The sequence below is a fragment of the Chelon labrosus genome (assembly GCF_963514085.1).
Source record: "Chelon labrosus genome assembly, chromosome: 1".
NCBI classification, from domain to species: domain Eukaryota; kingdom Metazoa; phylum Chordata; class Actinopteri; order Mugiliformes; family Mugilidae; genus Chelon; species Chelon labrosus.
The window spans coordinates 3,489,531-3,506,913 of NC_140337.1; the positions used below are offsets into that span (position 1 = coordinate 3,489,531).

Genomic DNA, 17,383 nt, shown 5'->3' on the forward strand with positions numbered 1-17,383 from the left:
ATGCATCGGCCATTAGGAATATCAGACATATTATAAAAAAGCAACTCAAACACAAATTACAAATACAGATTAATTGCAATACATTAACTTAACATCGATCTCCACTATTTCTGAACACTTAAGCAAGCTAACGCTAACGTAGCTGACACTAACAGGTAAACTAATCTAGGAAATGAGCTCTGACCTTAATTAAAATTTTCCACCTACTTTCTTCTGGCCTCTTCTTGTGGAAATCGTAAACACAACCCTACTTTAAGGCAGTATGTGTAGGATATAGTTGAGTTAGCTGTTATGTTTGACAACACAAGGTAAGGTAAGATAAGGTGAGGATGTTAGCTTTAAATTTACTGTGATGTGAGATGGAGAATCAATTGAACTATGGATAAAAGTTCTAATTTATATCAGAATTTATTATGAAAAAAACTACAAGAAAATGTTAAATATATAGTAAATATATAGAGTAAAACACGTTTTAGCCTAGTTAAAGCAATGCACATTCTCTGTCTTCTAATTCATCACATCAGCTGACTGACGGGTGTCACTCCCTGACTTTAACACAGCCGATTTTTTATTTAGCTGTTTTTCAAAGCAGTGTCTTTGGTCCCATCCAAGCAACAAACTTCCGAGGTGAAGAAATCAAGTCAACAAGGAAGTGCCAAACAATGCAGTTCCTCAAATGGCCACTTGAGGCTGGCTCTAAAAATGCGTGAATAACCGAATGCCTCCTTTAACTTACTGCGGAAATAAACATCTTTACAGCCTGGCATAAAATAAAGTTTTGTACTCTGTAGCTAACTTCTGCTTTTATGACAATACAGAGATGAATTTTTATTCAACTCACCAGTTTAGAGTGTATCAAGTATTAAACTGATGGGTAATTAAGACGTCGCCTAATTTCACTTCATTCCTGGATTTTCTCCATGCCCTTTATTGATTTTCTTTCTGTCTTTCTCTTTCTTTCAGCTTAATTCAGTAAACATATTGATTTGTCTGTTTGTTGAAAATATAGTTGCACAAAACCAAGAAAACCTTTCTCTGTCTCCTTTTGTCTGTGAGCACAATACGTCTGGACCTCTGGCGTTGACTTTTCCTCCCTGCCCAAACAAAAAATACTATTATGACTCTGCAACATACTTGCTTGCTTACTTTTTCTTCTCACACAAGCTTTTCATTCGTCTGTTTGCTTATTTCCTCTGTATGCTTCGGAGTTATTCTTGACTGAAAATCTCTGATTGAATTTGAAAACCTAAAAACTTTTTTTATTTCGTTGAATAATTCAGAAAGAATGAGAAGAATTTCAGGGTTAAGACGAAACTTTAAATAGCTAGTGTTTTTCTGTGTGTGTGTTTAATCAAAGAAACTATTTAGTGTTGTAAGTAACCCTGTAACAAGCAACAGTCTGTGAAGGTTATTGTGAATACACCCAATTAAACAGCATGCAATTAACTTTTGCTTTGTTTCCCAGCACAGACACACCTGGTTACACATTGTTGTGGAGCTACGTCCTCATATGTTGGTGTCATTTTCAGTCACAGCTGGACAGTGTCAGCGTGTAATCAGTTGAGCTTTTGCTTCTGCTCTTCCTCTTTCTGCATCTGTCTGTTCAACTGCCATGCTCCGCCAACCCCCACCACACAACCTCCATCCAGTCCATCCATCTTGTTCTTGTTAATGGTGCTCCATCTGTGCGGCCCATTAGGTGGCCTCACGGCTTACTGGCCACGCTGATGAAAATGACCCCTACGACAGTCAAACACAATCCCTATCTGTCCAACACTCACCAGACGTGCATCAGATAGTATCACGGTTGCACACCAGGAGACTTGTTAATGGTAATATGATTTGAAAACCTTGCAGTGTTAACACTCTGACGTGACCTTTGGCTGTGTTTTTGTTAGATTTAAAGATTTTAAAAAGGTTTTCTTGTGTAATATGGAAGTCACTAAGTGTCCAATGTGTTCTAGTCCATCGCAAGCACCAGTTTGTGGCTGAATCTGGAAGAACACAACATATGGAGTGAGCAAGGAAAAGTCCCCCACGGTACGATATATATAATTTATATGTTACACATAACATCACTTTTATCTTAACAGTACAGACACACTAAACTCACTAAAAGCAAAGAACTACCAGAAACGAAGGCAGACTGTGACGTCGCCTCGTGTCACCTTTGTCTGGACCAAAAAGTTGCACTTGAACACAAACCTCCAGTGTATTCCCATCATTTTGTTCATGGTGCCAAATGTGGATAATAAAATACATCTTGTAGATGTACCCAAATAGGCAGACGGATAGAAAACTGCATTGCTTGCACTTGAACACACCACAAAGTCTACAATCGCTGCCACATGCTCCCTGCACCTATGCCGAAGGAAATAACCCTCCATACCAGCAGGTGGCAGTAATGTGTATACGTCATTCAAAAGGGGAAACGGGAAGAGCTTCTTTTGTTTGCTTTTGATACTTCTGTTTCTCTTCTTGTGGTTTGATTTCTAAGCTGAACAGCCAATCAGAGTGATATCTGTCAACAACTCATTCCACTGCTTATTCAACATGTCCAATTCGCTGAAAAGCCTAACAAGGTGAGCGGTGCTCCAAAGTTAAGGTCACAGACAGAGAATTTCTGTGTGGTGTTCAGTGTCTGGGTGAGGTGCAACTTGCGGTTCAGTGGTCGAGGACATTTTGACATGTGGTCCAGGAACCTGGAATCAGACCTCTAACCCTTTGGTTCACAAACAACCTGCTTTAGCGCCCAACTGTGACCGTCTCTCGACAGCATTCATTCTTGTTCTGGCGATTGTGTTGAGACGTGGAGGGTGTTTAATCTGCGTTTCAGTGCATGTGATGATTGAAAGACCTGAAGATTAGTGGCACATTCAGTTGTGTTGTTGCTTCGTGTAGGAGCCAGTGTGGTTCCGGAAAGTTTTCAGTCGCTTTTACCTCAGTTTTAAACAGAAATGTTTCGCAAAGGAGCATCAAACGTGTGTGTGTGTTGTTTTTTTTTATTATTCTTTCCTTTGCTTCCCCTGCAGGCAGATGGATGGTGCTGATCCGTCGCTCCGGAGGTGTGGAGTGACAGATGACAGAGGGATTGATTCAGCGGGAGAGAGATCGAAAGAGAGAGGCGACGTCGGAAAGAGTCCCAACCGCCGGTAACAGAAAACAGCAGAAGAGGTCAAGCACATCGATCGGGAGGCGAGGAGAAGTAAGTGACCAGATTTACTGATAGCGGAACGGCACTCTCTCTCTCTCTCTCTCTCTCTCTCTCTCTCTCTCTCTCTCTCTCTCTCTCACACTCTCTCTCACACTCTCTCTCACTGTCGCTGTCTTTGCTGCTGCCGCTACACTACACTCCTCCCCTCGTTTTCTTCTGTTTTCTGGTCATCCATTGTCTTTTCATCCCTCTAAAAAACACAAACAGCCTCCACGGAGCACCGGCAGTACTCCAAAGTGTTCAATAATTCTGACCAAAGCAGCTTTAAAGTTGTACTCAATGCAGCACATCACTCGGGCTTTTTCAGTGCCATTTCTCACAAGGCGGTTGTCTTAGCTGTAAAGCCCGCGGCCGAGGGGGATGTGCCGCCACAGCGCTCCGCTACACCACAACAGTGACTCAACTTATCGTCAGTTCATTTACTATTTTCTCCGGCATTTGAATTATGCATTTCGGTTTTCACGGAGGCGCAACAGGAATTTGTTTGGAAGGAGCAGGAGCACCAGACAAATAAATGAAAACCACAGAATCTGGGTTTTTATAATTCTGCTGACGATTCACGACGCTTAGACTCGCTAGGGTCTGCTAGACAGAGAAAGTGGAAAGAAGCAAAAAAAAAAAAAAAAAAGATTGTGTATCAAATGTGTTTATTTTCTTGCAAACATGACTTCGGGTTCATATTTTGCAAACCGCATTCATGCGTCCTTCCAACACCATTCTTCCTTCCAACGGTTTGTGCTACAGTCCTAAATTAAATGAGTGTGTGGGATGGACTGACCAAATTCTAGAGATATGTAATACTGAAGAGGGGACAGTTCAGACATAATGTTACATAATGGTAATGAATGTGCACAGAAAACAATCCACTGGACCCTACATCTACTATAACCTATATTTTATCATTTAATTGTGTGAAATAGACAATGGAGCTCCACTATAGCTTCATGTACTTGATGTAGTGCTTCATTCATTGCTTTTTAACATTTGCTGGAAGATACGAAGCTTGCAGCAACTGAAACCTTGACTGAAACCGTGATATTTGTAGCAAAGTCCAGCCAGGACCAGCAGCTACACATGTCCAAAGTAATTTCAGTTAATTGCTCTCATATAAAAGGATTAAGCACTTGCCTCATCTGCCCCGCTGCTCTTCCACTCACTTGCCAAAACATTAGGCACATTAGTGCAATTGAATGCATTCTAAAGTGACGCCCTTCGTGACTGTTACAATGTCCAGGAGGTGTCAGAAAGTGTTGAGTAAACAGAAACCTCTTCAAGATGAGAGAGGATTTCAGCTTGTCTGGTGATCCTAAGCTTCTCCTGGAAAGAGGACACTGTGATAGTCGGGCTCAGACGTGAGGAATGGAGTTTATTTCAGCATAACAAGTTATGCAGCAGTAAATCCGAGCTGCCTGCGGATGACAGCTGATTTGTCTTTTGCTGTGCACCTCGTTTTATAGCAAAAAGAGATCATCCCTCTGGGCTGGGTTTTTGCCTAAACCACTGGCTAGTTTCTTCTTGTGTCACAATAAAGACATATTTCTTTCGTAATGGAAAGGTTCAGGCACAGTCCAGGCGTGAGCTGATGCAGAGCTCTCTGCTTCAAATCCCCCTTGCGGCTTCTCGTTCTGTTCTTCACTTCTGACTTTTACCATAGGCAAGTCTATTCTACACTACACCAGTTTATTATACCTAGCATGTACACGACCAGCCATAACATTAAAACCACTGACAGGAGAAGTAAATAACACTGACCATCTTGTGACAATACAACGTTATGCTGGGAAACTTTTGGACCTGGCATTCATGTGGATGTTACTTAGAGCCTGACACAGACACACACACAAAAACGCTTTAGGAAGAACTCAAAAAACATGAAGAACAGCACAAGGTGTTGACCTGGCCTCCAAATTCACTAGATCCCAAACTGATCAAGTATCTGTGGGATGATCCACAGAGGCCCCTCCCCTCAACCCATAGGACCCAAAGGCCCCCACTAACAACATTCTGTTGCCAGACACCACAGGACAGCCTCAGAAGGTTCATGTCCATTCTCTGAAGAGTCCCAACTGTTTTGGAGGCACAAGGGAGACCTCCACAATATTAGGAAGGTGGTCATACATAATGCTGTGACTGATTGGTGTGTATGTCTTCAATACAGGGTATATCTTTTCAATACAGGCTGTATTAAACCAGATGATGAGTAATATTCTACTGCCCCTAAATGATGACAGTGTTTATTTGCAGAGAGAGTATGAAACTGATATTGGATCTCAAGTGCTGGTTGGGGACGAATGGGTGTGAATCTTTTCTCCTAAACCAAATCCTAAATGAAAACCTGACTACCTACCCAAAACTAAAATACTGTGAAGCTACCCCCCCGTTTCTAATGTGTCTATGCAAATCAACATCTACCCAGAGTGATCGCAAGTGACCAGACCTGGTATTAACACGCGTCTCCAGATGCATCTCCAGATCCGATCTCAGTTCCGTACTCTGTGTGCAAATAAACCCAGACATCATCTGGGGCACAGTACAATATTTTAACAGCTGCTGTCTCTAATGGCTCTCTACCGCTGCTCCATAACCGAGAACAGCGCTTTTTTTATGCGTGTGCGTCATGACTAATTATTTAATCATCTCCGATCTCCTTAGACCGTAGACGGGTACTTGATGTCAGTTCTAAGGTGTTAACAGTCACTTCACACAAAGACATAACACAGCGAACTGCTCGGCAACACAATCAACAAATAACACAGCAAGCACGTAGCATTCCAAAGATACGAGAGCTCAAAACAAAGGCGTACCAAGACAACAGTCTGGCAACATGCCTTTTGGATTTCACTGTGAGGCATGTTTCAGTGAGTATAAAGAAAACAAATGCCTCTGCATGTAATTGGATAGACCTGCAACCAACCAGAGGCATTTACTTGTCAACAAATTAAACTCTATCAGGCTCGTGTAGGAGGAGGTGGATGGCTAGAAATCCTGACTAGAAGGTGCTCTTAAATACTAAATTAGTGCTACTAATTTAGTATTAAAAGGTAATATGAGTATCAATATCAAGTCTCAAACTATACGTGCATTTTTGCACAATTAAATACACAATTAAATATCAGTATGCGCAATTTATCAAACTTTCTGTGGCAGAGTAGATTTTTTTGTGTTTAAACATGCAAGAGTTTGTGGTGGTTACAGTTTTGTTACAACTCAACACTAGAGGTGGTACCAAGCCATGACGCTTTAAGCGGGAAGTCGACTAGTCGCTGATCATGTGACAATAACAACACAGACGCCTCCGAGAAGACAGGTGAGGAGCCCAGTGGGTCATTGCAGCAAACTAGCAGTGGTTCATCAAGTGTGTGGAAATAGTTTACTAAAGATGAAGCCCATTCTACCGTGGCATGCAGAATATGTAAGTCAGTCCCGAAATACAACAGAAGTACTACTGCAATACACACTCATCTGAAAAGGCATCCGCTAACGCTAGAAGAGACTAGTCCATGTTGACTAGACTTTGACCTCATGTTAGTCGAAATCCAGTCATTCAACCCCTACTCAACACGTGATTTTATTTGTTTAGGCTACGTATTATGATTATAAAAGAGTGTGAAATTAAATCCAGTTTTAGCTGCTAGTTGGACTGACAACAGAAACTGTCACCCTATATGACAGCGAGCAAGCAACACAGCAAGAGGCTAACTGACCTCCTCTTGTCCATGATGTTAATTTGGCAGTGGAGGATCTCTACATTACCCATCAGTCAAGAGTCAAAATTAAACCATTTCATCTTGATGGTGTACACACTGCTTTTGTATTAAAGGGGAACTACTGATTTTTACAACCTAGACCTTATTTCTGGCATAAAATATGATCGTTTAATCACCCATATAACTTTGGTGTCATTTGGAGTCGTTCGTCAGATATTTAGATCCACGTATATCCATATAGTGGGAGTGACTGGGGCACCGAAACTCAGCCTCTAAATAACGCATTATCTGCTGTGAAACTCGTTCATTTCAACAATATTTTGTTACGATACGCTAGTGCTCCCCTTTAATAGAATGATTGCACACAAACCAGAAAATTCTGTCTGTTAAATGATAGGTTATATATCAACGATATAATGAATTGATTCATTTGTGGTCTGCTATTTGATAGATTCCCGCTCTAAGCCACTCTGTCTCGCTCTACCCTGCTCCCCCATTCCAGTGGGGCAACCCGAAATCAACCTCCCACTGTCCATATCTCCCACTAGGTATGTGACTGACATCAGGGGCGGAGTGGGGCACTAAAATCCACCCCCCTTAATATAATACTAAATAATATATATACGGGAGTATTTGGCCGCTATCCGCGGAGAATTTAGTAACGTCAATGATTCTGATAAGCTCAGGCCGGTCGCGTTCGCCTCACGGCCGCTCAATTTGTGATCCGCTGCGTAAATCCTTCGGCCGGCCGACCGGGAAAAGTCCCGGTCGTCCCGATTGCCACTCCGCCCCTGACTGACATCTAGTTGGAGGGCGTCCACTTCAACCCACAAAGTGAACTCATATCAAATTGACATGACGTGGCGTGCAGGGGGATAGAAAACCTCTCACACAAAGGAAACAAATAGCTCTGGGAGGCTGCCCACGTCACCAGTACCTTAATCTGCCTCTGTTGGTGGTAATGTAGTTTAATACAACAGGATAGAATTTTAGAATTTCATTACTGCTAGTGATGTTGCATCGTTACACGGTATTTGACAGTAAAAAATATTGAATCTTGAAAAACCGAAGAGGTTTGGTTTGAAACATTTGTTTCAAATGTTTGACTTGTCCGCGGTGAAATTTCAGTTGCCACTGTTGAAAGTGAAGCAGGAAGTAGAAGAAGTAAACAAAAATGAACCCGACTGACGCAGCGCCGACTAGTGTTTGGGTGGCATTTTTACAGTTCGAGCCAGGCTGATGAGCGCACAAGTATAAATGGCTCACACCGGCGTAGGCCAAGTGTGTAAGTTAAGGCGTCTATGTCCAGCGGTACTTTAAATGAGCCTTTACTGTCTGCTGATAATTCTGCTAACTCCTACAAAGCAAGAGAAGCACATATGTAAACAGTGAAGAAGAGAATTACCCCAACAAGAGGTATTGTCCTCACAGAAGATGGGATTCAACCGTTTAACAGCAATTATAGGTGCTACTTTTTCTGGCTATGAAACGTAAGCCCTAAATGTTAAGCATCAAACAACACGAAGTGGTTTGCTTTTGTAGGTCCATCTAAGAGGAAGCAAATCTTCCATCCCATTTCCCTGCCACCCACCACTGTTTTATCTCGGAGAACAGAAATGGCTCAAACAAACAAAAAGTGCAGCAGCGGTTTCTCCCCGCGGTGAAAAGTGAAGTGCCATCTGCGCCCTCACCGGGCTCCGGCAGCACGATCCCCTGGCAGTTTCCATCCGCATCTGTGTGACTCTCTCTGGGAAGCGAGGCGGAGGCCGTCTGTGCGCTCACACCACCAATTACACTCTGTAGACGATGTGTTAGGTTAGCCGCGTGCGCTCGCTCCGCGGGCCGCTTCTAATCTTTGGTTTGAAACTAATGAAGTGTGTGTTTTCATGCCAGGTCCAGGATGATTGAAAGGAAGAAAGATTATCGTTGTGAGAATAACAAGTTTGTGTCCTGTGGTGTTAAAAGGTTACACTTTACGTGTCTTTTTATTCCATCTTCCTCTTCCCCCTCCTCACTCTTCATCCTCTTCATACTCCATGAAACACTGCCTGGCCAAAAAAAAGTTGCCACCTGGATTTAACTAAGCTAATAGATACGAGCCTCCTATTGGATAATTACTGCATGGGTGATTATCTTTCAGCTGGCAACAAGTTGTTTAACCCCAACTGATGCAATGAGTAACTTCTCATTTCTTAAACAACCATGTTTAAAGACACATCCTGTTCAGTCCCAGTCCCTTTAGAAGGGAACTCAAGGGACTGGGACTGAACAGCTGTGTAGCCTTAAGAAAACCACTAATCAGTGAGGCCAACCGGGAAAAAATGCTTCAGTTTGCTAGGGAGAATAATTATTGGACTCTGGAGCAATGGAAGAAGGTCATGTGGTCTGATGAGTCCAGATTTACCCTGTTCCAGAGTGATGGGGGCATCAGGGCATCAAGAAGAGAGGCAGATGAAGTGATGCACCCATCATGCCTAGTGTCTACTGTACAAGGCTGTGGGGGCAGTGCTATGATCCGGGGTTGCTGCAGTTGCTCAGGTCTAGGTTCAGCAACATTATGTGTCCAAAGAATGAGGTCAGCTGACTCCCTGAATATACTGAATGACCAGGTTATTCCATCAATGGATTGTTTCTTCCCTGATGGCACAGGCACATTCCAAGATGACAATGTCAGGATTCATGGAGCTCAGATTGTGAAAGAGTGGTTCAGGGAGCATGAGACATCATTTTCACACATGGATTGGCCACCACAGAGTCCAGACCTTAACCCCATTGAGAATCTTTGGGATTTGCTAGAGAAGGCTTTGTGCAGTGATCAGACTCTCCCATCATCAATACAAGATCTTGGTGAAAAATGAATGCAACACTGGGTGGAAATAAATCTGGTGACATTGCAGAATCTTGCAATGGCTTGCCTGCAGTGCTGTTTAGTTTCCTGCAAACTATCCTGATACTCTCCCTAAGATGAGGAGATGTGAAGCAGCCTGTCTGTTACACGTGGAGCACTGCAGCGGTGATAAACACGCACATTCGTGCACATACATATCCACACATATACTTCCTCATTGCCCTTATTTAACCTTGTTTACATTCTTTTCCTTGGTTGAATTGTGATCATGAAACTTACTGTGATTCCGTTGTGCAATCACACAGCAACCTAATTAATGGATGCTCTGTGGAAACCTCACTACTCTGCTGTTTTATTGACTTTATGCTGTCACGTTTTTCAAGTGTAGAAGCAGACTAGACAAATAATCAATAAATCCAGATAGAAAGAGTTCTTTTTTTTTTTTTTCCCAGGTTCTTTCTATCCTCTTTCTGAAATAGGAGATTTCTTCTGGTTTTTCCTGGCTTACTCTGTGGTTTCCTTTTGACTGAGCTAAAAGCACATTGGGCTAAAAGAGTATTGGTGTCAGCTTGACGTGGTCCAAGTTGAAAACCAGTGAACCAGATTATGTTTCCGCATACCACACCAACCCTAAACCTTTTAGAAAACACAGATTACATATTTATCAAAATGTTGGATTAATATGTTCTTTATTGTCCAACATTTAACACATTATGATCACCTTCGGGCAGCACAGTGGCAAGGTGGTTAGCACTGATGCCTCAGGAGGTCCCAGGTTTGAATCCATGGGCCGACTGGGCCTTTCTGTGTGGAGTTTGCATGTTCTCCCAGTGTCTGTGTGGGTTCTCTCTGGGTACTCCGGCTTCCTCCCACTGTCCATAGACATGCTTGTTAGGTTCATTGGTGATTCTAAATTGGCCTTAGGTCTGAATGTGAGTGTGAATGGTTGTCTGTCTTTGTGTTAGCCCTGCGATAAAATGGCGACCTGTCCAGGGTGTACCACGCCTCTCGCCCGATGTCAGCTAGGATAGGCTCCAGCAGACCCCGCGACTCTTACAGGAATAAGCGGTTACAGAAGATGAATGAATGAATGAATGACCACCTTCCTAATATTGTGTAGGTCTCCCTTGTGCCTCTAAAACAGTTGTGACTCATCAGAGAATGGACATGGACCTTGTGAGGGTGTCCTGTGGTGTCTGGGAACAGAAAGTTGTTAGTGGGGGGAGCCTCTGTGGACCATCCAACAGATATGGGGTGGGGGTGCCTGGTCTGGTCTAGGTGGGTGGTACATGTCTAAGTAACATCCACATGAATACCACTTCTAAATGTTCCCAGCAGAACATTGAATTGTCACAAGATGGTCAACGTTATTTACTTCACCTGTCAGCGGTTTTAATGTAATGCCTGTGTATAGGTGTATATCACCTGGTCATTGTGTAGCCTCTCACAACTTCCAGCTCAAGTTACAGCTTGAACTCCATGAGTTCCAGAAAGCAGTTAGCTGGCATAGAGGCTGAAGACAGTGTGGGAAACAGCTAACCCTGCCGTCTCCAGAGTCTGTTTGATTATGTTCCGACACAGAAGTGAGATCAGACCAGAGCTTCAAAAAAATGTGGTGTATTTCCTGGCCAGCTTTTGCACCAAGAGAGCAGAGACTCCCTCGGTGTTTCCAGCCATGGCTCTTATCCAAAGGTTGGGCTGGTCAAGGCCGTCAACCAGTAAAAAAGACACTTGCACTACCGCCGCAAGGCCAGTGGGGGAGCAGGGGCAACATAAAAACTGGGAATACCAGTAGGACATGGCCACCCAGGTTGTCTCCAGCAGGAATGTCCAGATCGAGTTTGTACCCCGATATCAATCAGTATCGGCCGATCTGAGTCTCGATCCAATCTTAAATAAACAATATTTCCTTCCTTGCAGATTCATAAAGGCTTTTCTTATCTTCCTAGATCACGTGTACACTGTGTGTTTCCTATTGGAAAGTTGTGGTAGAGCTGTGGCTGACATGCAGTGTGGAGAGGGTAGCTCTTACCTTGGTTTCAGAAGCTCCAACAGAAAATTTGTGTTCTCTACTCCAGAAATGGCCTGGTCATCCAACGCCATAAAAAATCTGTAACAACCCCTGACTTCTGTGATTTTTGACAGCTTTTACACACGCCATCCATTATTGAAATAGAAGAAGAAGTCTCGGCGTTGGAGTGACATGGTTTTGGTTTATTGCAGATAGGGATGCACCGATCCGATATTGGTATCGGGTATCGGCCCCGATATTGGAAAAAATAGCTGGATCGGGTATCGGTAAAATTAACCGATCCACGGGCCGATCCAGTTTTCTTTTCTTTTCTTTTCTTTTTTTCCTCCGTGGCAGCAAATCCTTCGTCATTCGTTAGCAGCATGGTGGAACGAGTTGGAGATCCTGTAGTAGTCCAGTAGGTGGCGGTATGTCGTAAAGATATGATCCGCCATTAAACAGAAGAAGAAGAAGAAGAAGAACGAGCTGGAGCGTTTAACATGGAGCGAGCGAAAGAGTCGGGTGTGTGGAGGCATTTCACGGGTTATATTCTCAGGTTCAGCTGCTTTTGTATTTTGAATTCCTGCAGTACTTTGCACTTAATATATGTTTTACATGTTTACAGTGTTTGGTAACTTGTTTTGATTACTGTTTTGTTTCTACTACTACATTTTATTTAAATTTATTTTAAGAAGTTTGATTACATTTTATTTTCAATTTGGATGCACAATTGTTCAAATAACAAATAAATAAGTATTCAATACATTACATCTATGTTATTTTGTCTTAGTTAGGAAAGTCTGGTGCCTTTAGATTCTTCTACATGGTGGAAGGAAGGTATAAGGTGGAAGGTATGCAGTTTATTATATTAATTCAATGGTATCGGATCGGTATCGGGTATCGACAGATATACAAAGCCCAGGCATCGGTATCGGTATCGGGACTGAAAAAGTCGGATCGGTGCATCCCTAATTGCAGACCTAAAACAAATAACTAGAAAAGACCAGCCTTCAGACCAGTGATCTGATCGGATCATTTTAAAAATGCCTGGATTGGCCCTGGTACTGATCTCCCAATCGGGTCATCCCTAGTCTCCAGGGTCAGCCTATCACAAAGCACCTACAAATGTTTATAAAGTAAAATAATTACTTTGTTTAATCTATAATCCATGTTGGTAACTCTTTTTAGAACGTAATGGATGCAGAAATAGAATTAATGGTTAATAATATTAAAATGTATTGTATTGAGGGGTGTCAAACTCAGTTTTGATCAGGGGCCACATACAGTCCAATTTGATCTCAAGTGGGCCAGACAAAACATTTTATGAACAACCTGAATATTTTTGGAGTGCGAATTTTGGGTGCAATTTCATTTCATTTCCATTTCATTTCATTGCTGCATCTACTGTTTAGTTCTGGGTCTCTCAGGTTTGTGTTACATTCCTTACTTTTTGTGGACAAACAAGTAATAGGTGCCAATTTCCTTCTTCTGCTCATCTTCCTCCTTTTCCTTGTTCCCTTCTTCCTTCTCCTTCTCGTACTATTCCTAATTTTCCTCCACCTACTCCTCCTCTTCCTTCCTTCCCTTCTTCTTCTTCCTTCTTTCTCCTTTTCATCTTCCTCCTTCCAACCCTCTTTTTCCCCTTCCTTCTTCTTCTCTTCTTCCTTTGCAGATTCTTCCCATGGCCCAAATTGGGCTCTCTGGTGGGGAGGTTTTGGCCCACGGGCTGCATGGTAGACACCCCTGGTATATGGGCTCCTGTTCTAGCATATGACTTCCAAAAATCCAAAAATAAAAACAAGGGGGGAAAAAAAATACAGAAGAAGAATGTTGTTGTGCAGATGTCTGTTGTGTTAATAAACCAGCTGATGGCAGAGCAACACTTTTGGTTATATCTTTCCATCTCAGCACAACAGAATTTTGTATTAATAGATATGCAAGAATATCATATGCAGACTGCTGTCACAGTACACGCTGTTCACAGTTTCCAGCAGCGAACCTCCAAACAAGGAGGAACGTACAAAAATACCACATCAGTTGTTGTGAAGTCATAAAACAGGTACAGATCCATTTCATTTTTGTCCAAAAAACAGAAATGTTTCTCAAAATTCGCTTTTTTTTTTTTTTCACGAAACTGCAAATGTGGAAGATCAGAAGTGATGAGAATAACTTTTAACCCAGGAAGCCAACAGTGTGTTTAATTTTTCTGCACTCAAGTGCAGGCAAAGGCTTGTTTCGAACAACACAAGTAAGAACCCACACTGTGTCTGCCCACACGCACATTAATAATCTGAATGAGTGATAATGTTTGCACACAATCACACCTCGCCAATTAATTTGCATGCGCAGTAATTTACACAAACAAATGCAAAACAGAGACAAATGAACACACTCGCAATACAAATGTTAACATGCCCACGCAGTAGGAAAAAAATAAAATAAATGCAGAGCAGGGCTACTGTTAGCGTGCATATAGCAACGAGTGAAACATGTATACACACACACACACGCATACACACACACGCTCGGAGCGGCTATTCTACTCTCCTTGATAATATCATAGACTCACTGCCCACTAAACTATCGCAGCTGGAGCCCTGGGATCCCTCTGGGTCCCTTTTTTATCTGAAATGGGCTCTACACTCCCACACGAATAGAAGAAACCAACACACTCGGATTCACTTTTCATTCTTAAACATGTCCGCACCTTCCAAAACGTGTCTCACTGGTTTTCACAGTGTTCCACGCTCCATCTTGACTGTTGGACGACATATGTGCACGCACACGTTCAAAGCGCACAGTCGGACTCCCTCCACCTATCCCTGAAGACGTTTATGAGGTGGTAAATCAGTAAGATGTCTCAGTGGTGGGGGGTAATAGAGAGGACAGCCAGTGCTTCAGCACACATAGGGTGTAAACATCAAAGCTTCTGTTTCATTTTGAACTCCATCGGTTTGTTTTAAATGACTGTGCTGTTAAATGTTGGCAGCTGCGCTCTCTGCTTTATTAGGAGTGCAGATAATATCATGAATTAGTCAGGTGAAGCAAGGACGACAAGCGCAGAAAAGAATATATGATGGGGAGAAGAATCCAGTGGGCTCCATGTTAATGGATGGCTGAACAGGGAGGAAGAAAAGGTGGAGGGGAAGATTTAAAGAAGCAAAAAAGTTTGTATGATGGAGAGAGGTAGAGGAAGGGAGCGATGGATATTTCAAAGGAAGCCTATAAAGGTCTGCCCTTGTGTATTATTTAGAGGGAGTTGGAAATTCATCAAGATAGCACTGGAATGTGAGAGAGGAAGGATAAACGACTGTAATGTGAAGGACTTTCAAACTAAATAACCTCGTCTCTCTCTTCGTTCCACAGTTCAACCTGTTCACCAGCTCTCATCTGAAAGAAGGCAAACCTCCCGGACAAAAACCTCGGACACGACCAAACACAGCAGCAAGATTTAACTCCAAATGCACAAACTGATTGATACTCATTGAGACCAACTGGCAGTGATTGGATGGACGTGTGGGGCGGCCAGCAGCCATGGATATAAGTGATCTAATTTCCAGCTCTGAATTAGAAACTCTTAAAGCCTCCGTTCCATCAGGGGGTAGATGTGGCTGAACACCAAAGGGCCGATTTGGACATTTTGGCTCAACGCATAACTTGAGGACACTTTGCCAATGACTTGTTGGCAGGAGCTGGCATGTGAAAACCTTAGAGAACAATTTGAGACAGTTTGTACAATACAAACTCAAGAATAGTTGTTACTCCCTATCCCCTGTTCCCAGTTCCCTGTCATTCCCTACCCCTAAAGTTTGTCCATCCTTGTTTGCTCCCCTTCCATGAAATCCCATTCATTATTATTGGCGGCTTGTGATTTCTAAAAATTCTCCCTCAATGCTGAGAGAAATCTCTTTCGCCACCTTCGTCTTGTGAAGAGGGTTAATTAAAACAAAGGGATTCTGTCCTCGTTCAGCCTCCAATAGCATTATCATCTCTCTCTGGAATGGGTGGCCCAGCGAGATCTCTTCTTGGTGGGTTTGGCACCACCACCTCCTCCCTGGAGGTTGGGGGTCAGATGGCTTGGCCAAGCAACAGCCCTCTGGACCTCAACCAAACCCTGCCATGGGGTATAGGACTTGGAGGCAGCAGCGGAAGTGTTGGAGCAGCGGCAGCCATGACTTTAGGTCTGGACAATTCCACTACTTCCCAGGAGTCTGTCTCCAGGGCTGTGATCAAAGAGAAAAACTGGCCGGCGCTGCTCATACTCGTCATCATTGCGCTGACGGTCGGTGGCAACATTCTGGTGATCCTGGCGGTGTCGCTGGAGAAGAAGCTCCAGAATGCCACCAACTTCTTCCTGAGGTCTCTGGCCGTGGCGGACATGCTCGTGGGCATCCTGGTCATGCCGATCTCCCTCATCAACATCCTCTATGGTGAGTCATGAGTGTGCAAAAAAAATAATTAAAAGTAAACAATAGGATATATTAGCTTGGACAATGCTTTCATCCATGCTGTAGTGCAGGGGAGTGTATGAGCACTCTCAATTGATCTGTCCTAAACCACTTCAAGACATCAAGGAACAAGACTACTCATGAAAATGCCACTTCACAGACATAAGTGATGGGTGAGCCCCAATAATGATAAAATATATTTTCGCACATGCCTTTCAGTTGTGCATATAGTTTTGGTTTTGGGATGAGATATTTCAATGGATACACAGAGAATTACACCTGCTGATGTCATTCAGGGGTCACGTTAACCGAATATTTTCCATCATTAACTGTTTTTTTAAAACTGTGATGGAAAAAACTGAGGGTCATTTTGACAGATTGCAATTCACACCCCTGACCACTTGGTGGCGAGTGACTTTATTAGTTGGCTCTTGTCTCTAATTGCAGTTTGCGTTCCAAACATCACGGAACTTTTGTCAGTGCATGATTTCCTGGTTCACCGATTACACTGACGCACACGTTAAAGCTCGGCTAACCATATATACAGTATATATGTATATATGCAGCTAACGGCTACCAAAATGGAGGAATTGGGTGAAAGCATGTTGCTAGGACTGATAGAAGGCAAATTTTATTTTAAAAAACTGCCTGATGGAAGCCTTGATGCAGAATTTTGTGCAAACTGTGCAAAAAAAAAAAAGGTTTGCATACCACCGAAGCACTTCAACCTTACGGTGCCATCTAAGAGCTGTTAGCGCTAGCAGTCCTGGTCCGAGTACGGACAAGACTTGTCGGCAGCCCAAACTTTTGTTTTGGTGTTCAACCCCAAAGGTTACAAATATCTAAAAAAAAAAATAAATATGTCAAACTCATGGTGGTACTAGAGGAAAAAAATCACTGGATTGCAAAAGTGGGTTGGTTTTATCCTCTGAAGACCATGAATGAATAAAGAAATTGAAGGCAATCAATGCAATACCTGATGAGATATTTTAGTCTGGACCAAAACGAGTGGACAGCAGTCAAACAATGTCGTCCTAAAAGCCATGGATACCACTATGTGTTTGTGATAAGGGCAAAGTGGCTCTTTACATTTGGAAACTATAGCAATCAAAATGATTAGCCAGAAAGCTGAAGAGAAGGTAACAAGAGCAATCA

At 42.8% G+C, this 17,383-nt stretch overlaps 1 protein-coding gene across 1 annotated transcript in view; it reads left to right on the top strand.

Moving 5' to 3' along the window:
• Window positions 1-15,755: 15,755 nt before the first annotated feature.
• Window positions 15,756-17,383, top strand: part of LOC311486258 (5-hydroxytryptamine receptor 2C-like) — a gene marked incomplete at its 3' end in the record, with an annotated part of 34,372 nt that continues 32,744 nt past the window's right edge. The window contains exon 1 of the mRNA XM_084542050.1: window positions 15,756-16,210. Within this exon, the coding sequence (XP_084398176.1) occupies window positions 15,781-16,210 (430 nt within the window). The 5' untranslated portion in view covers window positions 15,756-15,780. The remainder of the gene's footprint in view (window positions 16,211-17,383) is intronic.